Here is a 24,844-nt window from a genome sequence, read left to right as displayed (position 1 = left end):
CAGTTTGAGGCCCAAGTGCTGCATGATGGGGTGAGCTCCTGTCACTAGTCTCAGCTTCTACCAACTGAGCAGTTCAAAGGCATGCAAATGCAAGTAGATAAATAGGTACCACTTCAGTGGGAAGGTAAGAGTGTTGGGTGCAGTCATGCTGACCACATGACCACCAGAGCAGTCTTCAGACAATGCTGGCTCTTCTGCTTAGTAATGGAGATAAGCATCACCCTCTACAGTCGGTTATGTAGTTTATAAGTTTATAATTAATGTTGTTACTTATTAGATTCTCTAACCTCAGCTTCTTTGTGGAGCACTATAGACAGTGGGCTTAAAGGATTCAAACAATTTTAGATGGTAATAATACTTATAAAATACTTACCATAAAAATCAGTAATGCCTGTAATAAACAGCTTAGAGGAAAATGGCTGTAGGAATCTCTTTCCAAGTTGAGCTTTTTTTTAGGCACATTTGTGAATTGACCTCTTTCTCCCATGAGGAAGTATTTTAAGTTCAGGTTGTCACAGGGCAGCCCTCATTTGATTGGGAAACTGTTGCCTATTTAATAAGCAGGATAGTATTAATACTCCTGAGCTAAGAGGTGGCTGGTGCTTCTGTTGTTTCAGGATGGTGAATCTGTGTTGAGTTGTTACAAAATCTATTTCCAGTATTTCAGGAACAATCCCAGTGATGGCAAACCTTTTTGGTTCTCCGTGCTGGGGGCGGAGCCGCGTGCTGGGGTGGAGCTTCCACCCTCTGGGGCGGAGCCACATGCTGTTGGCAGAGCTTCCACGCTCCAGGGGTGGGACTTTCCCTGTGCCCTTTCCTGGCCTCCAGCTGTCTCTGAGAGACAGGTAGAAGTCGGGGGGGATTGAGGGAGGGGGGTGACAGGCGCACCAGCTCCTCCTTGCCCTTCCTTGGCCTCCAGCTGTCTATCAGAGACAGCTGGGGACCAGTAAGGCCCATGAGGGGCAGGAGCAAAAGGCACGCGTCCCCTGCTCCTTTCCTCGGGGCTTCACCAGGCCTGAGGTGTCCTCCGAAGGACACCTCAGGTCTGCCAAAGCCCCACAGGGAGGAGGAGGAAGCCGGCGGCCCCTCCTCCCCCCACGGGGCTTCACCCAGCTGGAGGTGTCCTCCGAAGGACACCTCAGGTCTGCCAAAGCCCCGCGGGGAGGAGGAGGAGGCCGGCGGCCCCTGCTCCTTTCTTCAGAGCTTCGCCAGGCCTGAGGTGTCCTCTGAAGGACACCTCAGGTCTGCCGAAGCCCCGCAGGGAGGAGGAGGAGGAGGAAGCTGGCGGCCCCTGCTCCTCTCCTCGGGGCTTCGCCCGGCCGGAGGTGTCCTCCAAAGGAGGACACCTCAGGCCAAGTGAAGCCCCGAGGACAGGAGGAGCAGCAGGAGGCCGTCCACCCTTTCTTCCTCAGCCCTATCCTCCACGCGAAAGGGCTCCATGGAGCCCTTTCCCACAGAGGGAAGGGAAGCCAAGGAGAAGGAGGCTGGGCACACGTCCCAGCCTCCTTCTCTTTGGCATTTGCTCCGCAGGTAAGGGCTCCATGGAGCCCTTTCATGCGGAGCGAAGGGAAGCCGAGGAGAAGGAGGTTGGGCACGCGTCCCAGCCCCCTTCCCTTTGGCCTTCCTTCCGTGCAAAAGGGGTCCATGGAGCCCTTTCACGCGGAGGGAAGGGAAGCCGAGGAGAAGGAGGCTGGGCAAGCGTCCCAGCCCCCTTCCCTTCGGCCTTCACTCCGTGCGAAAGGGCTCCATGGAGCCCTTTCACGCAGAGGGAAGGGGAGCCGGGAGGGAAGAGGGGTGGGAGGAGGAGCCAGATGCGTGCGCCTCTGTCTCCTTCTCCCAGGCACCATTTTCTGGCTTCCTGCTGTCTCAGAGAGACAGCGGGAGGCCCGAAAATGGCAGGGAGGAGGTGGAACGGGCACGCACGTGCCCATTCCGCCTTCTCCCTCGCCCCATGCCTAGCGAAATGATGTTGCGTGCCACCCGTGGCACACGTGCCGTAGGTTCGCCATCCAAAGTGCTGAAACTATCCAAAGTGCTGAAAAGAAGCAGAAATTATTTTGAGTTTCCCTTCCCCAGTTATTCCATAACTGGGAATATTTTAAAATGTAAACCATGTAAAATGTGAACATTGCCTAGAACTTTGGCTGTATTTAACCTGGATATAATGAGGCCATAGGTACATCACTTCAGTGATATTCCTTTTATGCAAGGGCACTCACTATGTATTTGATATGTGCTTAATCATCTTCAGAGGATAATGTTCCTGGGGAGCTATTCTGTTTTGGAGGCAAAAGACAGTTTTCCATAGTACCAGTTGACAGATGTTTGTCCCAGTCATGAAGAAATTGCCTCCTTCTTAGAGTTGGACTGTGTGGAGCCTGATTAGCTGGGCTTTGTGTTAACTATGAAGTCCCTTCTCCTTTGTCACTGCTGATTTAAATGCTTAAACAAACAGTGGGGGGCAGGAGTTTAGAAACCATTTTAGGCATTTTACCTCATTATTTAGCCAAAAGGCTTCCCAGAATGACTTATAAATAAGCAGAAAATAAGGACAGTCCTGGCTCTCAGGCTCACAACTAGCCACATGTTATTCAGAAAAATTGCACAGCAAAAATAAAGGTGACAGCCCACCCAAAGCAATGGGGCTGCTTTCATTCCACAGGCTATATAGGTAATGGCTGGTTCCAGGGAGAATGTTTGCTGCAGCTTCAAAAACCCCAAAATTGCTCTCTTGAAAAGTACATTTGTCTCCACATGTAGATGTGCAACACTGTCTGGCAATTCATGACAGCAATGTTTTCACATAGGGCAGACAGAGATAGAAATTGCCATCCTGCTTTAGCACACCTTTGTTTGAAGCTAAATTGTGTAAACACAGGATAATATCTTTAAATCTCAGTGAGTACTTTATAAGGACAAACAGAGGAGTTGTTCATACTACATTATAAACCAATTTGCAAACTGGTTTAAAAGGGGGTCATTCACACTTGCGCTGGTTTTTTCCAACCCAAATTCAAGGGGAGCAGCACAAATCCTTTTCTTGCTATGGGTTGTTCTCAGGGGTTTGCCATTGCCATCCTCCGAGGCTGATGGGGGGAGGGGATTTGCCCAAACAGTGTGACGTAGATGTGCATCATTTGATTGGCAGTTTAAAAAAATGAGAACAATCAAAATTCGGCTCCATTTTAAACCAGTACAAATGGTAGTGTGCACTTCAACGGGGTTAAATTGCCACAGAGAGATGCTAGTGGGAATTTTGATTCAGTATTTCATCATCAAATCTCCCCTGATCTACTTGGCACAAAAAAGCTAGTGTGAATGATGAGCCCAAAGATTTCTTCTGAGACTATTTAATTTGGTACAATAACTTAACTGCACTTTTCACAGTGGCCATTTTATTAACAATAAAGCCTACAGGTGCTTTGCAAAAAGCAAGCTTTGGTTGTCTCAAAGCTTGCTCCAATCATCTCTTCTGGAGGAAATTAAAATTATGCAAACTACATGTTGATAGGATGTTTTTTGGCTTTCACCCTTGCCCCACTCTTGAACTAGTTCTATGTAATTCCTCTACTTTGTAGAAGATTATATCACTCAATGGTGAGGTGGATGAATGAATATATTGCTTTTGAAGGAAACGGAAGCTCATTTTGATATTAAACAATAAAATGAACAATGCACTTTTCTTTTTCTTTTTCTTTTTTGTTTAGGGACGCAATGGGCTCCCAGGTCCTCCAGGCCCAGTGGGACCTCGGGGGCCTCCAGGTGATGTCACTGATCGGCGGGGTGAGAAGGGAGACAGGGTGGGTACTCTCAGCATCTCATGAAATCTTGAGTATTTTACTAAGGAGAAAACCAATCACCAAAGTGCATGGAGCTTCATTGAGTGGCCTCCCTCTTCTTCCACAGCAACCTATTTAAGTTTTGCGTCATAGATTTTATAATTTTGTGATGTCAATGGCCAAGGGTGGTGGGAGTTGTATTGTAAAACAAATGCAAGTACCAGTTTGGGGAAACTGTTTTAGAAAATCATTTAAATTCTTCTCTCTGGAAAAGATAGCTATATACAGTGATTCTATATATTATATATATATTCTGACTAGAAGCCAAAATGATGAAACAAAGGCAATCATATTTTGTACATGTCATGAGAAGACATTGCTCATTGAAAAAGACAAAGTGGAAGGCAGTGGGGAAGAGGAAAAGTGCATGGCCAGTGAATTGATGTTGGCGACCAAAGCTCATGGAGGTCTGTCATTCATAGAGTTCCATAAGCTAAAGCCACAACAACAACAACAACAACATAGCTATATTTACTGATGAGATCAGTTTTCTAAAAAATAAACAGACATTGCAAGGTGTAAGCCATTTTCTGGAATATATCCCTTATCTCTTCAGCTTGAATTACTTGAACTAAATGTCTCCACCTCCCACCATCCCAGTGTGCCAGCTTTCTATTTGTAGTATTCTGTTTTGTGACCCCACCTGAAAATCTGAACAGACCAAAAATTACCTCATCACTGAATGCTTGAAACTAGTTTATATCCTCTGAATCTGTTCCAGCATAGCAGTCCATGATAGTATGCTGGGATCTGTGACACTTGCCAAATCCAGATTAAGAAGGCCTTTGAATGTTGGTTCATTCATGCATATACATCACCTGATCTCATTATTTGATTAATTCAGCTCTTGATGACTCTCAGCCAAGCCAAACTTGTTAAGTGTCTCCACTGAAAAGTAATCCAAGTTGAGTTGACAGTGGGTCACAAGAAAGCTATACTGATTATTATTTATTATTAACCTTTATTTTGTGATGATTTGTCCACATGTATAAAATAGCAATGACTCACAATACTCAAGCAATGCACATTCATGTGTAAAGTATCTCTGTGAGAATCCTGTTTCTCTGCTTGTTGTTATTTGGTGATCTAGACACTGGGGATAATACCCTTACAATTCATGAAGGGGCAGTTTTTTTCTTACGAATGAGTTGGTCAAAGGCTGGTCCAAGAAGGCATTTCTCATGTTTTTCCTGAAGTCCATTCTTCTCTGGCTTCCATAAATAAATGATGATGGGATCTCAGATTGGTGTGAGGAGTAATCCAGCAGTGGATTAAATCTCACTGCCACCTAGAAAAGTCAAGAATCACATTGCCAAAATCTCTGCCATGATGTTGGTGATCCCTAGTTTGTCCCTGTGCATCACATAAGACAGCTCTAGCTTGTTTGAGTGTTTATGTCTGTGCTTTTTAAAATCATAAAATATTAAATACATCTCCACAAAGATATATCCTGAATTTCTTCCTTTTCTTTCAGGGATTCCCAGGAACAGATGGATCACCAGGAAATCCTGGTCGACCTGGCAATCCTGGTCCTCCTGGTCAACAAGTAATTAGCACCTTTGTCACCTTGCCACCTAGAGTTGCACACAGAGGCACTTCCCACTGTGGTTTGTTGTATTATACTATTTAACTGTCTGTGAATTTGAACCCAGGACAGATGGGGTGTCTCGTTTGTTAACTGCACCTTGGATCATATACTAAATCTATAGTCTTACACAGTTTATTCTTAACCTGCTCTGACACATTTGGGAGTCTGCTTGTAAAAGCATTGCATTATCTCTTCATACCATTCTTTCAATTTTATGATTCTCATCTGAACTAAAAATGAAAATGAAAATGTGCAAATATTATCTTCACTTGTTTTTTTGCAGGGTGGCCCTGGCCTTCCTGGTCTCAGAGGAATCCCAGTAAGTAAAGGGAACAGTTCCTATGATTCCTTGACTGCCAGCTAAAAAGATTAATTTATTCATTCATAACTTTGTTTTCCAGGGAGAACGTGGACTAATTGGCCCAATTGGCCCAAAGGGAGAGAAGGGTGAGCCGGTAAGTGGATAGATTTCCTTCTTTGTTCTGGAGGGCCTTTGAGAATTTGAGTTTGGAAAAGAAACACAGATTGTGATGGTCATGATGATGGAATGCTGTGCCAAGAACAATATTTCCAACTGCTACTGCTTTTTAAGATATTTAGGAACTGATTTGGATGTGCCTTCTTGTGCCAAAGACCACTTCAAGTGATATTGCCATGCCAAAGGTACTGATATGAGCTGTAATATTGGACAGGACAAGCTACTGTACTTTCACCTGATTTTCCTGCCAAACTGCATTATCCTTGGAATATGGGATCAGAATAGTGATGAATAGAGAAAAAAAATAATTCAAACAAACAAGCTTCATTTATATACCGCTTCATACCGCCTAAGCAGTGTCTAAGCAGTTTACAACTGTAAGCTAATTTGCCCCCAACAATCTGGGTACTCATTTTAGTGACCTCATACCGCCTAAGCAGTGTCTAAGCAGTTTACAACTGTAAGCTAATTTGCCCCCAACAATCTGGGTACTCATTTTAGTGACCTCAGAAGGATGCAAGCCTGAATCAAGCTTGAGCCCTTTTGCTGGTCTTGAACTTGCAGCCTTGTGGTTTTGACTGAGTGGCTGCAGTACAGGCATTTAACCACTGCGCCACCAGAGCTCCTTCACAGCCCTCACTTCCTTTTACACCTTGAAATCTGATATTAGGGTTACAATACCATGAAGCATTGCAGGCTTGCACTTACCTTCACAGTTCTATGGAACAATATGATATTTGACTGTCATTAGAGGGGACTCAAAGTGCAATATTCAGTTGGAAACAGGAAGCGATGGCCAAAACCCATTGCAACTGTCATTTTTTGTTTAGGTGTCTTGGGACCACTTTGGGGGGAGGGGGGATGCCATATATGTTACAGGTAATTTATCAAGGTTGTTTCTCCCAAATAGAATCACCAGTGTATAGCTGAATAGTTTATGGAGAAATGTATAGCTGAGTACCTGTAGTATTTGAAGAACCTTCTCTTTTAGCTCTTGGCCCAGATCAGTGTTGGCTACAGTGGCTCTGTCCAGCCTTCTTGGCTAACAATGGTGTTTATCACACGGAGGTTTTTGCAGCTTTTTGCAGCTCAGATCCAACGTGACTGCAGGTCCAACGATGCGAATTCATGCGATAATGTGATGTGTTGTCACATGCAATTCCTTTCTATGGCGCTTCCGCAGTGATTCCAAAATGACTCCTCATTTCGATGAATTCGGGAAAAAGTGAATTCATAGAATTTGCATTCAAGCTTGCTTCGATTTCACTCCGAATTGGTCTGGTGTGGAATGCAACTTTGCTTCCGTCCTGGTACACTCCCCCAAACCTCCAAGGTCCCACATTTCCCATGATGCTGTGCTGCAGTTTTGCCCCCTTTGCTTCCAGTACTCCCCCCCCCCCCTCTGCTTCCATTGCTGCTGAGGGGAAATGCGGTTGTTTCCGATGCTGCTGGGAAAAGGGCAGAGAGCTACTGGGGAATGAATGTATTCACATTTTAACATGGACAGGTGACATGCTGGCAAGGAGAGGGAAAGCTACTGTTTCTGATGCCGCTAGGGAAGGCTGCTTGTGTGACTGGAAAAAACAGAGCATATATCCCAGAGAAAGAGTGCTAGTTTGGGTGCCACATGGGACCATATATCCCATAGAAAGGCTGCTTGTGTGGCTGGAAAAAAAATGGAGCATATCTCCCAGAGAAAGAGTGCTAGTTTGGGTGCCACAGGGGACTCTAAAGCCCATAGAAATTGAAGCTGTCATTTGCGTGAGGCTAACATTCATGTGAAAGTGGAACTAGGAAATGGCCCCCTTCTTCACTCCGGAAATGCAAAAGTTCACAATGTGTTCAGACCCCCACTGAGCATGCGCAAGGGTGCCAATTCAAATCGTTGAATCCGTATGGTATGCACCAGTGTGGTAATACAATTTGCACTCACTCTGCTTTGCGTGAATCCGCATCATGTGACTTGCCTTGGATTTGATTCCCCTTCGATTCAGAAGGGCAACGGAAGGGCAACCAGGTGTGATAAAACAGTCACATTATGACATGAATTTGCATAGCTGAACCAGGAGTCACCCCAGATCTGAGTTGCAAAAGCCTCCATGTGATAAGGGCCAATGAGAGCTGCAATTTCTGCCATCCTTTTCTGTCCTATACCATCCTGAAAGTACTGTCCTGAAATTAATCTTCAGTATTGCTGGTTTCCAGCTTTGCTTAAGAATGACCTAATTTCCTTTTCACTAGCTGTCTGCTTAACAGGAGATCCATGTATTCTGATCTAGAGACAGCTCTGAATAATTTAGGTTCTTGACATCTATAAAAGTACTGACATGGACTGGAAAGGGTACAGAGACCTCCTTCCTGCTATAAGAAGAGTCCCTCTTGGAACTGTGCACCCTGACCAAAGAGGTGCAAATGCTGTTTCAACACAATGTGCTCTTGTCCTGGTGCAACAGTTAGCAATAGACATAGCAGGGTTGGTTGCAATAGCAATCGCAAGTACATTTCTATACCACTTCATAGTGAACTAAGCACTCTAAGCAGTTTACAGTGCATAAGCCAATTGCCCCCAACAAGCTTGGTACTCATTTTAGCAACCTCAGAAGCATGCCAGGCTGAGTTGACCCTGACAGTACAGGCATTTAACCACTGCACCACCAAGGTTCCAGGCATAAGGGGTTCCCCACCAATGTTGACTGAAAGACCTGTCTGATATTATTGGGTAGGTATCCTTGCTAAACAAGCAGCAATTGAAGGACAGTCAGTAGTAGCACTGTTTGCCATTGTTTAAAATTCCCTAAATTACCTTGATAATTCATCTGGAGTACACCCTGGGAAATTTTACATGACACATGACCAGACGTGCAGGTGAGCAAGTTGGCCCAATACCACATTAGGCATCAGAAATAGTAGAACTTGCCAGGGCTCTAAGGCTCTAATAACTGCCCTCAGATTCTAGGAATTGATGCTAGGCTTCAGATATGATCTAATTTAATCCAATTCCTTATTAAAGCACCAAAAAAAACCTTGAGACTGAGACTGGATTACTATTTTGCTAATTTTTTACTTGGTTATGTTTAGCATATTAGCATGCTGCTGCCCCATGCTGTCTTTTGACATCTGGTGTGGAATAAATAGCTGTGCATCTATCCAAAGCCACTGGAGCAGGCTCCCACCAAGTCCCTGGACTTTAATATATCAAAATAACTTGGCGCCTTTTGTTATGGGCAGGGGGATCCTGGAGAGGTTGTCGGTGGAGGAGGCGGGGTTCCTGGCCGGAAGGGAGAGCCTGGCAACCCAGTAAGTAGCATCTTGCAATCCATAAACGAGTAGTGAGAAAAGAGAAAAAACAAATGAGAAATGATAGAAGGAGGGAGGGAGGAACTTTATGGGAGGGCCATTATGACTGTATTGCATATAGTCCTACTCTTACCAGCTTAGATAGCTTTAAAAAAGCTATCAAGATGGATCTCTTCCAGCAGCCCTTTTCTGAATAAAATTGCTCGGCTATAAATAAATCCCCCACATATTATCTATTATGCTGCCTCTCTGCCCAATAGACCAATTGGTGTTATTAATAGATTTTAATAGACTATATTTTAAATTGTGACAAGTTTAATTCTTTTTTAAGGAGGGGAATAAGATATAATATTATGTAGCGTTTATTATGTATTGTATTGGTTTTGTTTTAATCTGTAAACTGCCTTGATTGCTATTATAGTAGAAAGGCGAGATACAAATAAAAGTTTTATTATTTTATTATTATTATTTACTCTCATGTGCATCATGAGTTCATCTTTGAGCTTCCTGCCACATGTGGTCCTCCAGCTGTTTTTGCATACAGCTTGTCCTCTCAAAAATGTCTTATGGGTGTTTACTTGAAAGCAAACCCAAGTAAGGAGATTTAATTGCATATAGATGTGGAGGGAAATTATAGTCCCTAGCTATGTAATCTGCATATTTGGATCTTGAGGGCACCTGCTGGAGAGACTCCCTTTTCAGTCAAATACATCTTTCTGTCTGCCTCAAGGGTAACCCTGGACCTCCTGGAAATCCAGGGCCTAGGGGACCATTTGGTGATCCTGGCCCCCCTGGACCTGTGGGACCTGCTGGGCCAACAGGGCCTGCTGGCGAGTTTGTCAAGGTATGCTCTCCTTTGAAAGATTTTGTGTTTGAAAAATTTCTTTCTGAATACTTCATTAATGTATTTCATACTTTCTCCCCTCTGCTGAGTTTATAGGCCAAGCTTTACAGCTCTATCTGTGTCTATGTACCCATGTATACACACAGACCCTTTGCATACATGCCTCCAAGCACATGAGCATTCTCCTCCCAGTGGACTGACTGAGTCCTATTCAGCAGGCCTTGCCACTTACTTCTCACCTTTCTCTTTCATGCATCTTCATATATCTTCTCTGGCGTGTATTTCATTCCTGCCTTACTCCTTTCCCTGGTGTGTTGCCTTTTGTGATACCCATATAATTGTGCAAGTATGTGGGGATAGCCAGAGAAGAGAAAGAAATGCAAGTGACAATATTGTTAAGAAGCAGCCATAAAAGAGCAAGCAATATAAAAGATGCATCCTCCAAGATATAGCAAGTATAACTGGACCACATGTTTCTAATAGTATGTTTTTTGGAAGTCATAAACCCTAAAAGTATGTTTTAGCTAGATGTTCCTGTGTTCACCATAAATCATTGCATCTGTCAAAGCAGTTTCTTGTTACTAGAAACAGACACCTAATATAGCTAGTCCCCAGTGTTACCTATGGATATTTGGTCTTGCTGTTTCCTTGCTTGTCCCTTTCATGTGAAGTGTCTGTCTGTCTGTCTGTGTGCATCCAGATGTTTTTCACTCCTTTAAATGCCTACTGTGTTAAGGTATACCCTCTATGTTTAGATGACAGGAGCATTTAAACATACTGAGTAGAAACATTTGTTGACATGTGGATAATTCTGCTTACAGGGAGAGAAGGGCGAGCGAGGTGAGCGAGTAAGTGATCCTTCTTTTCCCCAACTGATGACTTTGCTTATAGCATACCTGAACCTGAGAGATCAGTTACTGTCCAGCAACTGATATGTGGCTTGAGGAGATCAAACAGCTGTCTTCTCCCTACCTTTGTGTAATGGTAGAAGACAGTCTGTCTGTGTGTCTGTTTATCTGTCTAATTGGACATGGAGGTGGGCTAGAATGCCCCCAAGGGACTTTCCAACAATATTATTCTATTATTGATTCATTTCCAATATGCTCTCTTGGATACTGACTTCCATTCTTGGGAAGATTGCGGTATAGTTTTACAAATCATTCATCACTCAGCTTATAGGACTGAGCAATATTGCATGTTTTGTACATTCCATTTATTTCACAGACACAACTAACATGTTTAATGTTAATCTTTTACAGTGTAAAGTGTGAACAAGTGTAGACAAGGTTGTGTTTGCAAACATGTGCACTATACCTATACATTTACTTAGAAGCTGGGTGTGATTGTAACTCTGTGCTGCATGTGCTGTTAGTAAGATGTAAAAAGACTATTATATACCAGTGCAAAATTAGAACACACCCCAGTGTTTCCCCTACTCAGCCCTGGGTTTGGACACCAGTGGTGTTATTCCTTCAATCTAGTGCTTTCTTAGAGCCTTCAATGACTACCCCTGCTCAGTAGGCCCATGAGTGTGAGAGACACTAGACTCTTGCATGATAGCTTATGATCCATCATTAGAAAGCCCTGGGTGGTTTGTTTTCCTTGAATTACTTTACTTTGCAGCTCCTTATGGCCTTCAAAAAGGCTTGCATAATAATAAATCAATCAGACATAATAAGCGTTGAAATTCTTTTTTTTTTTAATCATTCTTTTCCTCAGTTTTATGATTCATATTAAATCTTAAGGCACTATAATGCAAAAGGATGCAAAGATAGCTGGTTCTGGTATGGTTGCCAAGTATATGGTACTATTTTTGCTGCTATAGTAACCCATATTTCTGCTTCTGTTTCTGCACATAAAGCTCATCTGTGGGATTTTTACTGATTTACTTTGTTCAGTCACTTCTTTGGGATAGGGGAGGGATTTATAGGTCTGGTGTGTGCATTATTATTGTCTTTTCGTAAAATGCGTGTTAGTTTAACATATTCTTGGATGTTTACGATGTGTATTTTTTTCAACTTAATTCTGAATGTTACACTGTGTCCCATTATAAAATAAAAGTTAACTTGAGAAAGAAATTCTGGCTCTCAGATGCTAGATATTTATTTGTCCTATGGCTATAAGCTGTAATTGGATTTTAACTCCAAATAGCAGTGAATGAACATCCTATTGATATGGTGATATACAGTATAATTTTTTGCCTTTTGTCCAATTATGTCACCTTTTAAGGAGTGGCACCCCACCATCACATGTATTTTCAGAATACAAATTCCAGTCCTGATTTTTTCCAGTCCTGATTTTATTTCCTAAACTATCTGTGCTCAGCTCTTATTTCTGTTCTTCTCATAATCTCATGGTGAGTACAGCAATTTCCCCCTATTCTACAGTGAGCTCACCTCTCCCCATCCCTTTCCAAGTTAAATTTCAGAACATGCTGTCCATTCCTAATGTGCTAATATGCTGTGTAAAAATAAGTGTTGTAGTTTTGCAGAAGGCCCGAATTGACACTGACTGTCTTTTTAGGGCCCTCCTGGATCAGGTGATGGGGCTGCGGTCAGAGGAGAACCAGGCACCCCAGTGAGTTCATCTTTTGCAATGTTTTACCTGGGGGACTGCTAGGCAGGCTAGAATGTAGGGTCACTGTTACATATGTAAGGTACTTGAGAAGCATTGGGATGGGTGTGTGAAATGTACATAGATGTGACTGTAATGATGTCTTGGAGTAATGGAATAATTGCTGCTGTCCAGCAATACTGTCAAAAAGAATCATAGAGTTGGAAGAGATCACAAGGGCCATCCAGACCAACCCCCTGCCATGCAGGAAATCTCAGTCAACGCATACCCAACGGATGGCCATCTAGCCTCTGCTTAAAGACCTCCAAAGAAGGAGACTCTATCACCCTCCGAGGGAGTGTGGTCCACTGTCAAACAGCCCTTACTGTCAGGAAGTTCCTCCTAATGTTGAGGTGGAATCTCTTTTCCTGTAGCTTGCATCCATTGTTCCAGGTCCTGTTCTCTGGAGCAGCAGAAAACAAACTTGCTCCCTCCTCAATATGACATCCCTTTACATATTTAAATAGGGCTATCATATCACCTCTTAACCTCCTTTTCTCCAGGCTAAACATCCCCAGCTCCCTAAGACGTTCCTCATAGGACATGGTTAGGATTTGAATGCAAGGGGTTGACTGAACAAATATTGTGGTCAGAGTGCTGGGAAAATGTGATGATTTAAGGAAAAGGCATCTGGCTTTCTTATAGAAGATGTTCAATAACTGTAGATGTTCTGTTTAGCTGCAAATGACCAAAGATCTTTACTTGTTGGCTTATTTCTGTTTTCTGTTTCTTAACTCCTAGGGTTTGCCGGGAGATCCTGGGCCCAGAGGATCTCCTGGTCCCCCAGGGCAGAAGGGTGACAAGGTAAGACAAGGATTTGTCCATGCTGCCTGAAAGGTGAATAGATACTCCATAAATCAAATTAAATGCTCACCAACTGCTTAGAAGCCTCATGCCCTAGTAGAAGCCTCCTATACTGCTTTCTTTTTTTGTAGAGGCATATGAGACCACAAACTAGTTGTGCAGATCCAAATTAGCCTGGGGTGCTGCAAATCTACTTCCTGCTTTTAGTCACAGGATTGGCTGCACCCTGCCTGAGTTTTTAAATGCACTTTGTTTTGTGTCCAAAGGGGGAAGGAGAAGAAGGGTTTCCTGGGCCACCTGGACGTGCTGGAGATCCAGGAGATCGGGTGAGTCTTTGAGAAGGTAATCCCTGCCCTTCTGTGGTTTATTCTGATAGGATTTAAAGTTTATAAAATCTAGACCATTTTTGTTCTCAGTGTGAGGTATCGGGGGGGGGGGGGTGTCAAGGAGCTGAAACCAATCATATCCACAGCCCTATATCAGTTTGCCTATTAAATTTTCTGTGGAAGTGGATACAACAATCCTTGAAATATTACAGAATTTCTCTAGCAAATGCCTCAGTGAAAATACAATGTTTTTGCTATTGTGTTTAGGGGCCTAGAGGACCTCCAGGTGAACAAGGAAACAAGGTAGGTACTACTGAAGCACCAAATCTGGGGTGGCTAAAAATTGTCCTATAAATGATGGTCTTAGTATGGCAGTCAAAACTCCTTCATTTAGTTTTTAGATACTACTGTGGCCAGTTCTTTTCCTCACTCAGATACAGAAGTCAGTGAATGAAGTGTTTTTCCTGTCATCTATAATATCTAGCATTTTTTTTTGGGGGGGGTCTTTATTCATATGATTCATGTGTAGAAAAAAGGGCCTATGCTCACACTCCTTATCACACCAGTGGTGAGTCTGAAATGTGTTGGTAGGTTCTCTGCCTGATTTTAAATCTTGTGGAAGGGAGTTCTGCATGCACAAAGCAGGGACTCTTTCATATTTTTTTTCTCCTCCACTTCTGTGAAGAATGATGAGGAGCTGACAAGGATGTAATGGTGAGAGTAGATCTGGCAAGTGTGTCTCATTTTCTTCATAAGATTGTAATAATGAAAAAGATGGTTAGTTCTGTGAGGCTTCTTCTCTCTGCCTGTTTGATGGGCATGGATACAATGTGTGGAATTCTAAGTCATTCCAAGAATCAGTTGTCAGGGAAAGCATTTTGAAGACCCTTTTGAGCAAAGTCCTTGGAGGACAGTCCTCTTTGGCTTTTAGCAGGTGTGGGTTTGAGGGAAGTCTACAGACGTGGGAGCCGGATGAAGAGTTTCCGAGAGCAAAGAGAATGAACAAGTGAGTAATAAGAAACATTCAGAGGAGAGAGCAGCCAGTGCCTTTTGCCCTCCCATAGTGAATGTCAGCACTGCTGTCTAGCTCACCATGTAACAGACAATGAGGCTACTGATGCCCTCCAGTCTATCACTTTGTAGCCAAAGACAGATCTAAGAAACAAATTGCTCACCTGTGGAATTACTATATGTCACCCCCTCCTACTTTATTGTTCAGAGAGTTTCATCTGAGTTGGTCTTGTAGCTTCCTCTCTTTCCCATCTGTTAGAACTTCCTCCATGAAAACTAGGAATGATTTAATTTATTAAGCTGTACCATACTTTTCCTTTCTCCAGAAATGGGTGGGAGGTAAAGAACTTGAGGCAGTGTGCCCTATTTTGGAGCTCTAGAGTTCTCACTTCCCCACCCAGACATCTGCCCCATATCTGTTTTCACACTGATCTTGTGATTCTCTCTAAAAGAATACATGTATTGGAAGGAAAGTGGGATTATATGTTATTTATAAAGTAAGAAAGGACACATTTGTATATGCCACCTAATTCTATGGTAGTCAGAATTCCATGCTACATAATGCCATCCCATTCTAGCAGATGGCCTTCCTATCAATAAAGGATAACATGTTAACTGAATATTTCTGTTTGCTGCCACCCATTCTGAGAAAAACATATGCAGAATGTTTTCTGCATATCTCTTTTTTTGGCAGGGAGGTCCAGGCTAGTCCCTTGGTATACAGGGAATTCTTTCTCTTCATTGGAAATTCTGAATCAATTCTATTGTATAATGGTAGAGTTTAGAAATTCTTTGGTTTCTTTGTAATGAATTCTCCTTATACAGTCAGCCCTCCTTATTCACAGATTTTTTATCCACGTATTCAAGCATCCACTGATTGAAAATATTCCAAAAAATTATAAATTCCAAATAGCAAATCTTGATTTTCCATTTTTTATAAGGGACACCATTTTGCTATGCCATTATATTTAATGGGGCTTGAGTATCCACGGATTTTGTTATCCACAGGGGGTCTTGGAACCAAACCCCAACGGATAACAAGGGCCCGCTGTACTTAAATCTTTGTGAGTCAGTTGAATCTTTTATACTGCTAAGACATCTGTTCTTTTTTGACAGGGAGACCGTGGGCAACCTGGTGAGGTTGGACCATCAGGAGAGAAGGTGAGATTTTTCTGTAACAGGTTTTCATATTGAACATGTCAAAGGCAAAATCTTGTTAATCCACCTTTTTTTGTCAGAGAAGGAAAGTAACAGTCTACTTGTTTGAACCAGGTCATCAAAGGTCAGGTCATCAAGTCAAAGGCTGGTTCACTCATCTGTATACTCCATTACATGATTCCTCATCACTTAATATGTAGCACTTGAGGAATGAATACATACACTCATGTAAAGCTTTTGAGGTGCAATGTAAATAACTAAAAACTACAAACAAATGTGTTAAGCATTGATTTGGTGTTTTGTTTTGTTTTTTGTCATTCATATACAGAAAATGAGGGAAAGCTGAGTTTGGGGTTGTTGGTTTTTTTACAGTATTTGCTTTTCTGCAGCAGAAGTTAACACCACCTGTTGCCTAAAGTATCTACTAATCATGTTGGTCTTAATTTGTGAAGTATGCATACTAGGACTTCTCCCTGCCTGTTGATTATGTTGTAATGACTGGGCCCACTAGTCATTTGAGGACTTCTCTCAAACACCAAAGGGTTAAGCTGGGGGAAGGTACATGCTAATGAGAATTACATCATAGCTGACCTAAGGCCGAACTGGCCGAACTGGCCAATCAGTTGAGCAGGACTGGGAGTTTCAAGAATCTTCCCAACAGAGGTTTTAAAAGGCCTCTGAGACCATGTGGTTTGAGGCTTTCCATTGTGTGACCCATGTGGCCTTGTTTGGGAGCCCAGCTGTTGGGTCTGTGCCAAGAGGGCAGGCTTAAGGGACACTGTTTGAGCTAGGCAATGGGGGCCAGTTCCTCACATCCAAAGCCCATCAAGGACTATGGATCCCATCTCAGCGTGAGTAGCTTAGCAAATGTGTTAGTTAGAGCGACTAGGTTTTTGTTATTTTTATGTTTTGGCTTACTTGAAATGAACAACTTGTAACTATGCATTCGGTACCTGCAAGGCAGGGAGGCCTTGCATGAATGATAACTTATTGCGCTATCCTGTCTAGTTAGAATAAATACTTTCTTTGAAAGTATCTGCTTCCTCCGTACTCCTATACATGTGCTTTAGCTCAGTTGTTGCTTGCTTAGGTTAGCAAGGGAAGAGAACTATAAGTCTTTAGCAAGTCCCAATGTGTGCTAAGGGGAATTCATTACAGATTCACTGGGTGGTGGCAGCATGACTAGAGGATCTCAAGGGGTCTGATTCAGCTCAGCAGGGAGCGGGAACAGACACCCAAGAAACTAGGGGAATTAAGGATCTGCTGTGGGCTAAGGTTTAGCAATCAATATTACAATATTATGATTTAGTAAAAGATGATAAGTAACCCAAAGTAAGTGAGCAGTGACTGGATTGAGAGATTATATATCTGCCCCCAGTGGTAAACCCTGGCAATGCTCCCTCATGGGCAACATCAGTTATAACTACTGTTGAGAACAACAGTGTTTATTCACAACTCAAAACAGGAACTATATGTATTGCTGGTATGTAGGTGAAATTGTAAGTGTTCTCTGAAGTCTTTCTATAGCAATCCCCACTTCAGCCTCCTTCAACCGGGCTGCCTCCTAAGCTTCCTACAGCTTCCATAAGCCCACAACCAGCATCCTTCTTGGTGGCACAAAATTGGGGAAGACTGTCCTAATATGTTCCTTAAGGTTCAGTTCAGTTCTCCAATGTAAAAGGCTTGGATTTGGATTGATTATTCTTTAGAACAAACACCATGCTCAGTTTTGTGATGGCTCTTCTGTGCTTCTACAATGACATGAAATTCATATCATAGTTTGGTTCTTATGGAAGCAATTCTGCAAAGATGAATAGATATTGGCTAGTGTCAGGAAAACAGTTTATAGAGAACAGTCTGGCACTTTAATCTGTCTGAAATATACTTTCCCATTTTCCCTTATAGGGAGAACGTGGATCACCTGGCCCTGAAGGAGAGAAGGTATGTTCATATGGGCCTAAATCTGCTATACTTAAAGGTTAACTGGATTGTGAGCCAAGAACAGGCTTCCCTGAAAGGACAAGTGTGATATAAAGGATAAAGTATTAGATATGGACTAGATACCTATTATAAATACCTGTTAACATAAATCAGTACCCATAGCTGAGCAATACTTTTATTAAGACCAACTCTCATGCTGCAGAACTGTGCAGTCTTTCAGCTTCTTCATTGGGCTAGGTCAGTGATTCCGAAAATGAATGATGCACACACACGCACACACATACACGGGTGGTGGTGGAAAAATCCAGAGGTCAGTGAGGGAGAAAGAGACAGCGGGGGGGGGGGTGAGGAAAAAGGGGGTAGCCTTCAGTCAACTGGCACGTAATAAAGACAAGGGGAACCAGCAGCCTTTAGAACCATGGTGAGCATGAGGGTGGCATGAAACTTCTTTTCAAGGTCCCTTAAAACCACAACCCACTGATCATTTAGTGTGGTGGTTTCTCTCACTCTTCATCTGCCCACATAAGCTCCCTCCCTTAGCTGCATCTTTCACTGATGTTGGCGGTGGCAGATGGGAAACTGTTGCAAGGCTTGGGTTCAGGACATTGCTTCTATGGCTCGGAATGGCACTATTTTGGGATAGACTAACTGACAAGAGCAAGGAGTTAGGGCACAATATCAAGAAATATGCAGTGAGGGCACTGAGGTTGTCACCCAAAAGAAAAGGGGGCAGTAGCCAGAAATAGTTTGGGTACCATTGGGCCAGATGATACAGAAGTCCCAAAATCCGATCAGTCATTGTGGCCATGAAACTTAACGGTGAGTGTTGACGGATTCAGATTGTACCTATTATACCTAGCAATACAATTTTATATAAAATAGCAATGGCTTATTTTCATTTCTGAGAACATAAGAGTAATTTAAAGGAAACCAATCTATTTGACATGCTAATTTTAATATTAAAATCAAAAGAAAACTATGTGCAGCTTCCTGGAGAAGTGAACAGGTAGAAAGGAGTTGTCTGGGATACCATTTTATTCTTAGTTCTTAACAGTGAATCTGAAAGACACATTCTTCCTCGTCCTGCTAAACTCATAATTTCTTCTTGTTGTTTCAGGGAGAACAAGGACCTGCTGGCCGCCCTGGTCCAGCAGGCAGAGATGTGAGTGTGGTATTTCACTTAGGCCAAATACTTGGTAATCCATGAAAATCTAAATAGGAACAAACTGCACCTCCAGTTTTGAAGACCTATGTTTGCAGCATGCTGGGAAAAACACAATTACTTCTGATTTTAATTTGAATAGCCCAGAGGTTGTTTTGTGAGCCAAATAATAGATGACATTTAGAAAAGGAGGAAATATACTGTTTGAACATATCAGAATTGCTGTATTTGTAGTTAAGTTTGATATTTATATGCCACACTAAAAGTGGGAAATAACTGTCTTTGGTGGGGACTTGAGTGTGGAAGCCAAGGTTGTCACTGAAAAGTTACAAAATGTTGAGGACAGAATTTAAAATGAATGTGTGGAGGGTGGCAGAGGACTTAATAAATGGTTTTTACTGTGAACCCTACCTCCCCCCCCCCGCCGAGATTCCAGTTATATTCTTTATTCTGTGTGATGTATTTATTGATTATTGAGAGCCAGTGAGGTGTAGCAGCTTGAGCATTGGGTTAGGACACTGGGAGGCCAGGGTTTGAGTCCCGGCTTGGCAACAGAAACCCACTAGGTGGCCTTGGGCAGGTCACACACTTTCAGCCTCACAGGATGCCAATGGCAATGGCAAACCTCCTCTGAAGAAACTTGCCAAGAAAACACCATGATAAGTTCACCTTAGGGTCATCATAAGTCGGAAACAACTTAAAGACATACATCAACAACAAATTTTGTGTCTCTCTTTGATCTTTGGAACAGGGCTTGTCAGGACCTCCTGGGCCTCGAGGGGAAAGGGTAAGAACACTTTGATATATAACATATACAACTTTCAGGCTCAAGATGTATCTGCATGGCCTGAGTCATGATGCTGAAGGAGACTGGGAATGGGATGAGCCATCCCTCTTTAAGTGTGAACAACATAGTTTGACAACTGTGTGTCTACACGACTTCTAATTCCAACAGCATTATAACTTATGCCCAGCTCTTATTGCTGGGCAATCATTTGAACTGACTGCAGACCATCATGAAAATTCTGAAGTCCAAGGTACATTGGCATGTATTGAAAATGCCACTGTTTCACAGAATGTCTCTAGGTTAGGCAAATCTTGCTTTCTGAATCTCAATTGCTAGGTTGGAGAGTGTATTAGGGAGGAGATTGTGGAGATTGGTGTCCAATTTCATTTATTTATATTATCTCCCATCTTTCTCTCAATATAAGACTAAAGGTACTCACAATATAACCTTGAGAAATTTTAGACAGTTATTATACTTCATTCTGTGGGACAGTTGATCACAGGACTGCGTACTTTACCCATGGAAAGCTATGAAGGGAACCCTGAAGAAATTCTGCAGTTGAAATGCATCCTGTTTCACTAGCATGGCCACCATACTGGAGCTTCTTTTGTCTTTTGTTGAGTACTCAGCCTTGTGAAGGGGAGTAGCATGCTGGGCATTCAGTGTTGTCTTCAGATAGCCTATATAATTTGTGATCTGGTTTGAATTGTGCTTGAGGAGCCACTGATTGTGCATCTCTGGTCTACAGAATTCAGAATGGCTAGTTAGTCATCCCAGTAAAAAACGTGAAAAGCATTAGCTGTTTCCTCTTTTCAGAGCTGACTGAAATCCAGAACTGAACTGTGTCATTATCACAATGACAGCTTCTGAGACCATGAGTTAAATTATAACTTCAACTAATAGCTTCATTAAGGCTGATATTTAGCTTCTATCTTTAAGCTAGGGTCCTGATCCCCACTAGTAAGACAAGGAATCTAAAATTATTGTGTAGTCTGATGGCAGATGACCTCATGAAGTCCATGGTTATCACCTTCTGTGGTTTTCACAGAGTGTCTGAGGCATTTTCCGGTGTTGCTTCTTTCTACAGGGAGAGCAAGGAGAGCCTGGTGTGCCTGGGAAACCAGTAAGTATTCCTTTGCTGAGCAGGCATTGTAACACATCAATTTTTACTGTATATTTTCACAGGAAGAACTGCTTCTAGAAAACTTTTTCAGATGCATCCTAGCTCTCTTGCTCTCTTCCCTTTTGGTTACCTGGACTGTTTCATTATTGCACTTGCAATAAAAGTGAAGATATATCTCTTATTCCTTCCCTAAGGAATTTTCATCCTTGTATCAGCTCCTCATGAATATTCCACATACTGTAAATCCACTTGTATTTCATTTAACCTCTCTTCCTCATCCAGGCAGGAGAGCTGCCCAAAGCTTGTTGTATCATCAATACCACTATCACCCCTTCACCATCTGGTCCAGTTGGGGAATAGATGGAGAAGTTAATCTCTCCATCCTAATCGGAGAGATCCCAATATCACTTAGCTATTTCCACACAGCCTGTAATAATGGACACAGAGTTTTCTTTCACAAGGTGATATTGTCAGAGTAAGCACAGAAAAATTCTCAGCAGCTTCTTTCATATTTGTCTCTTCTAGGGTAGCAGTCTTTCAGGAATCAAAGGAGATAAGGTAATTATATAGCAACAAATGTGCCCCTGAATAGATATTTGATAGAACAGGCAGTGTAGCATAAGAACAGCCTCATTTAATGTATATTTTCATGAGAAAAATCCTTTGAATGAATTATCCCAAGACTATTCTGGTTCTCCTTTTTCTAGTGAATTCATTTCTTTATTTTGGTAGCCCTCATAGAATCATAGAATGGGAAGTGACCGCAAGGGCCATCCAGGCCCTTTAGAAGCACAAATAGTATTAATAGGAAACAAGAGTGTTGGAGTACTGAAGCTGTGGGCTTGTTCTCCTTTTCAGGGGGAGACAGGCTCTGCAGGACCAGAGGGGCCGCCTGGTCCAAGAGGGGACACTGGAAACAAAGGAGAACGTGTGAGTGTTTGGGGGATCAAGATTATGAACAAATGTCTCAGCATGGATTGTAAAGATGCAGCCTGCAAAATTTGTTTCTTTCTGGATTTTAGCACAAACTGAGATGCTAACCAGTGCAGGTTTTGAGAGAAACTGGAGGGGGGGGGTTGGGGGGACACAGGCCTAAAGTTTTATCTACCTACCTGACAAGAGAACAAATGCTAGGACCAAGCCAGGAGAGGGTGATAGAATTTGCTTTGTGCTTTGGTGACAAGATGCAGGATAGAACATAATGGGTGTCAGTCCTGGAAGGAGATATATTTTGCAAGATCTTTAACAGACTCTGTTCAAATCTTTTCTATTTAAGATGATTATCTAATACTGGCTTGTTCTTTCTAATTGGGCAAGAGCTTAGTAAATGTTGAAGCATCATTTTTTGTACATTTGATTAAACAATTTCATGTTCTGGATGGCTGAATTCCTCCTCTCCCCATGGAAAGAATAAACTTTACCAAATGTTGGTGAAAGAGAATTTGATCTTAAAACAAAGATGATTGAAGGGCATATGTATGGTGGGTTGCATCACATCACTGGAAACCTTGTTATATTGGCATGGCTTTGTTGTTGTTCTTAGGGACCTCCAGGATTCAGTGCCCCTGGCCCACCTGGTCCAAAAGGAGAACAAGGGGACAGGGTGAGTTCTTTTCTCCTTTTATAACTCTGCAACCAGCTGTGTACCCAAAAGACTATGTTAATCTCCCTCTTTTCCATGAGGTAGAGGGATTGGCTCTGCTCTCTAGTAGTAAGCTACTAGCCTTTCCTAGCAGTGCTTTAACCCAGTGAACTGCCATGAATCCAGTGGTCTGGCCCCCAACTCCAGCAGAGACATTAAGGGCAGCTTCAAAGCTTTTTGACCTTTGCATACATGCCAGATATGAAACAAATCTTAGCAATTGCCCTAAATGCTGATATTTATGGCTGTGTGACATTCCAAACCATGGATAGTAAGGATCCTCTGCTTTTTTAATGCTGCTTCTGCTACTTCACCTCTCTAAGGATGTTGTTTTCCTGTCTCTTGTTTCCCAACAACCAGGGCATCATTGGACTAACTGGTAAAACTGGCTCAAAGGTAAGGGCTGAATACAGAATGAAAGGAACTTAAGGATGTTGTTGGGGTGTTGGTTTAGTCAGTGTGGTTTGCCTGGGTGTGATATTAAGTGATACCTTTTGGATAATATTGCAAGGATGGGATATTGTACGGGTGTGACATTAAGCATGCTGTAGAAAACTCATTCAGTTCCAGTCTGCACAGGTTTGTAGGACTATCAAATATGTGATTCACATTCAATCCAGATGTGAGGCAAGGTATCATATCAAGCGCAAAAGGTTCAGACTCCTAGGATACAATGATGATATGTGTATGCAATCTAGGCAATTTGGTTTTCCTCTCCCATTTTAACTTCAAAATAGCTGTATGAGGTAAGGTAGTTGAAAGATAATAATGATCAAAGATCAGCCAGTAAGGTTCATGGTTGAGCCTGAACATGATCCCAAATCTCCACATTCAAAATAAGCTTTTATCTTCTGTAATACACTACGGGCCCATTCCCACTTACAAAATAATCCAGTTCGAAACTGGATTATTTTGAAAGTGAATTCTCTTGGAATATATTTCTCTTACTTAGGGTGACCCAGGAGAACCCGGGGAGAGGGGAGAGCCAGGAAGACCAGGGCCTGCTGGACAGACTGGCCCACGAGGAAAAGAGGTGAGTGAAAAGGGCTAGGCTGTTCTCATAATCCTAGCTCAGCCATTGGCTTTTTGCAGACCAAACATCTATCTTAACCTAAACATTCATTCAAAAAAATTTAAGAAAAAAAAATTCTGCCTGAATATCTACATAGTGGAAGTGGTGTTGGTACTATCCATTTTACATCAGGGTGTAACCTGGTGGGTTTTGGCCCCTTAATTGAAGACCAGCGTTCTGGACAGTATTCTAGCATTTTAAGCTGTTACCATAAGTACAATCCTGTTACTAGTAGAATGTTTGCCAGTAAATGTAGGAATAAGGATTCCATGATGGATTGCATCTTCTCTTACCATTTGCTTTGCTGGCTGAGCTTGATGGAAGTTGAGGTCCACTGACATCTGAAAGGTCACACATATGAAAGGTCACACCTGTACATTATAACAACATTATAACCTTGCAAGAAAGTGTCAGGGCAACCTGAGCTCACATTTTTGGAATTCAGGGTCTCCATGCTTGCCATCATCTAATCATCCAAAACTAGGTATTCTCCCTGTCCACCATGAAACAGAGGCTTCTTTCTAGAAGACAGAACTGGTTCAAAGAGGTTATCCACACAAGTGCATACCTTTCATCTTTAGTTCAGTTTTTCTCTTTCAGAGACACATTGTTTTTCACAAGCATAGAGCTGGCCAGTGATAGTGTAACTGCATTCCATATTGTAGGCCTTTCATTAAGCAAGCATTTGGGCTAGGTAGCATCCTGAAATACATATGCTTGCCCTACTTCTTTCTCTTTGTAGAAGATTGAAAGTTTTGCCTTATGTGCTCAAGTGTGGTATTTGACAGGTTTCCCAGATGTTTGTTGTTGTTGTTGTTACCTGCCCTCGAGTCAATTCCAACTCATGGTGACCCTATGGATGAAACATCTCCAGGAATCCCTATCCTCCACTTTCTTGTCCAGGTCCTGCAAATCCTTGCCTCTAATCCTCCTGATTGAGTATCCATCTGGTCTGTGGTCTTCCTCTCTTTCTTCTACCCTTCACCTTTCCTAGCATTATTGTTTTTTCTAGTGATCCATGCCTTCTCATGTGGCCAAAGTATGATAGTCTCAAAGTGATCATCTTAGCTTCCAAGGAGAGCTCTGATCTGATCTGTTCAAGAACCCATTTGTTTGTCTTCTCAACTGTTCATGGCATCCTAACTACTCTTCTCCAACA

The 24,844-nt window shown here is 42.4% G+C and overlaps 1 protein-coding gene across 1 annotated transcript in view; it reads left to right on the top strand.

The window, feature by feature from the left end:
* The window catches only part of COL7A1 (collagen type VII alpha 1 chain), a 198,980-nt gene that overhangs the window by 99,605 nt on the left and 74,531 nt on the right, over positions 1-24,844 (top strand). Inside the window, exons 36-56 of the mRNA XM_089512980.1 lie at positions 3,708-3,800; positions 5,314-5,385; positions 5,711-5,746; positions 5,829-5,882; positions 9,134-9,202; positions 9,933-10,046; positions 10,868-10,894; positions 12,570-12,623; positions 13,401-13,463; positions 13,730-13,789; positions 14,057-14,092; positions 15,917-15,961; positions 17,864-17,899; positions 19,017-19,061; positions 19,813-19,848; positions 20,936-20,971; positions 21,497-21,529; positions 21,830-21,901; positions 22,515-22,574; positions 22,974-23,009; positions 23,566-23,646. Of these exons, the coding sequence (XP_089369106.1) occupies positions 3,708-3,800; positions 5,314-5,385; positions 5,711-5,746; positions 5,829-5,882; positions 9,134-9,202; positions 9,933-10,046; positions 10,868-10,894; positions 12,570-12,623; positions 13,401-13,463; positions 13,730-13,789; positions 14,057-14,092; positions 15,917-15,961; positions 17,864-17,899; positions 19,017-19,061; positions 19,813-19,848; positions 20,936-20,971; positions 21,497-21,529; positions 21,830-21,901; positions 22,515-22,574; positions 22,974-23,009; positions 23,566-23,646 (1,158 nt within the window). The remainder of the gene's footprint in view (positions 1-3,707; positions 3,801-5,313; positions 5,386-5,710; positions 5,747-5,828; positions 5,883-9,133; positions 9,203-9,932; positions 10,047-10,867; positions 10,895-12,569; positions 12,624-13,400; positions 13,464-13,729; positions 13,790-14,056; positions 14,093-15,916; positions 15,962-17,863; positions 17,900-19,016; positions 19,062-19,812; positions 19,849-20,935; positions 20,972-21,496; positions 21,530-21,829; positions 21,902-22,514; positions 22,575-22,973; positions 23,010-23,565; positions 23,647-24,844) is intronic.

This window comes from Sceloporus occidentalis, unplaced genomic scaffold (genome assembly GCF_023333645.1).
Source record: "Sceloporus occidentalis isolate IW3139 unplaced genomic scaffold, rSceOcc1.0.p SCAF_1, whole genome shotgun sequence".
Taxonomy (NCBI): Eukaryota; Metazoa; Chordata; class Lepidosauria; order Squamata; family Phrynosomatidae; genus Sceloporus; species Sceloporus occidentalis.
The sequence above is the reverse complement of the archived record's forward strand: the minus strand, read 5'-3'. Positions and strand labels throughout refer to the sequence as shown.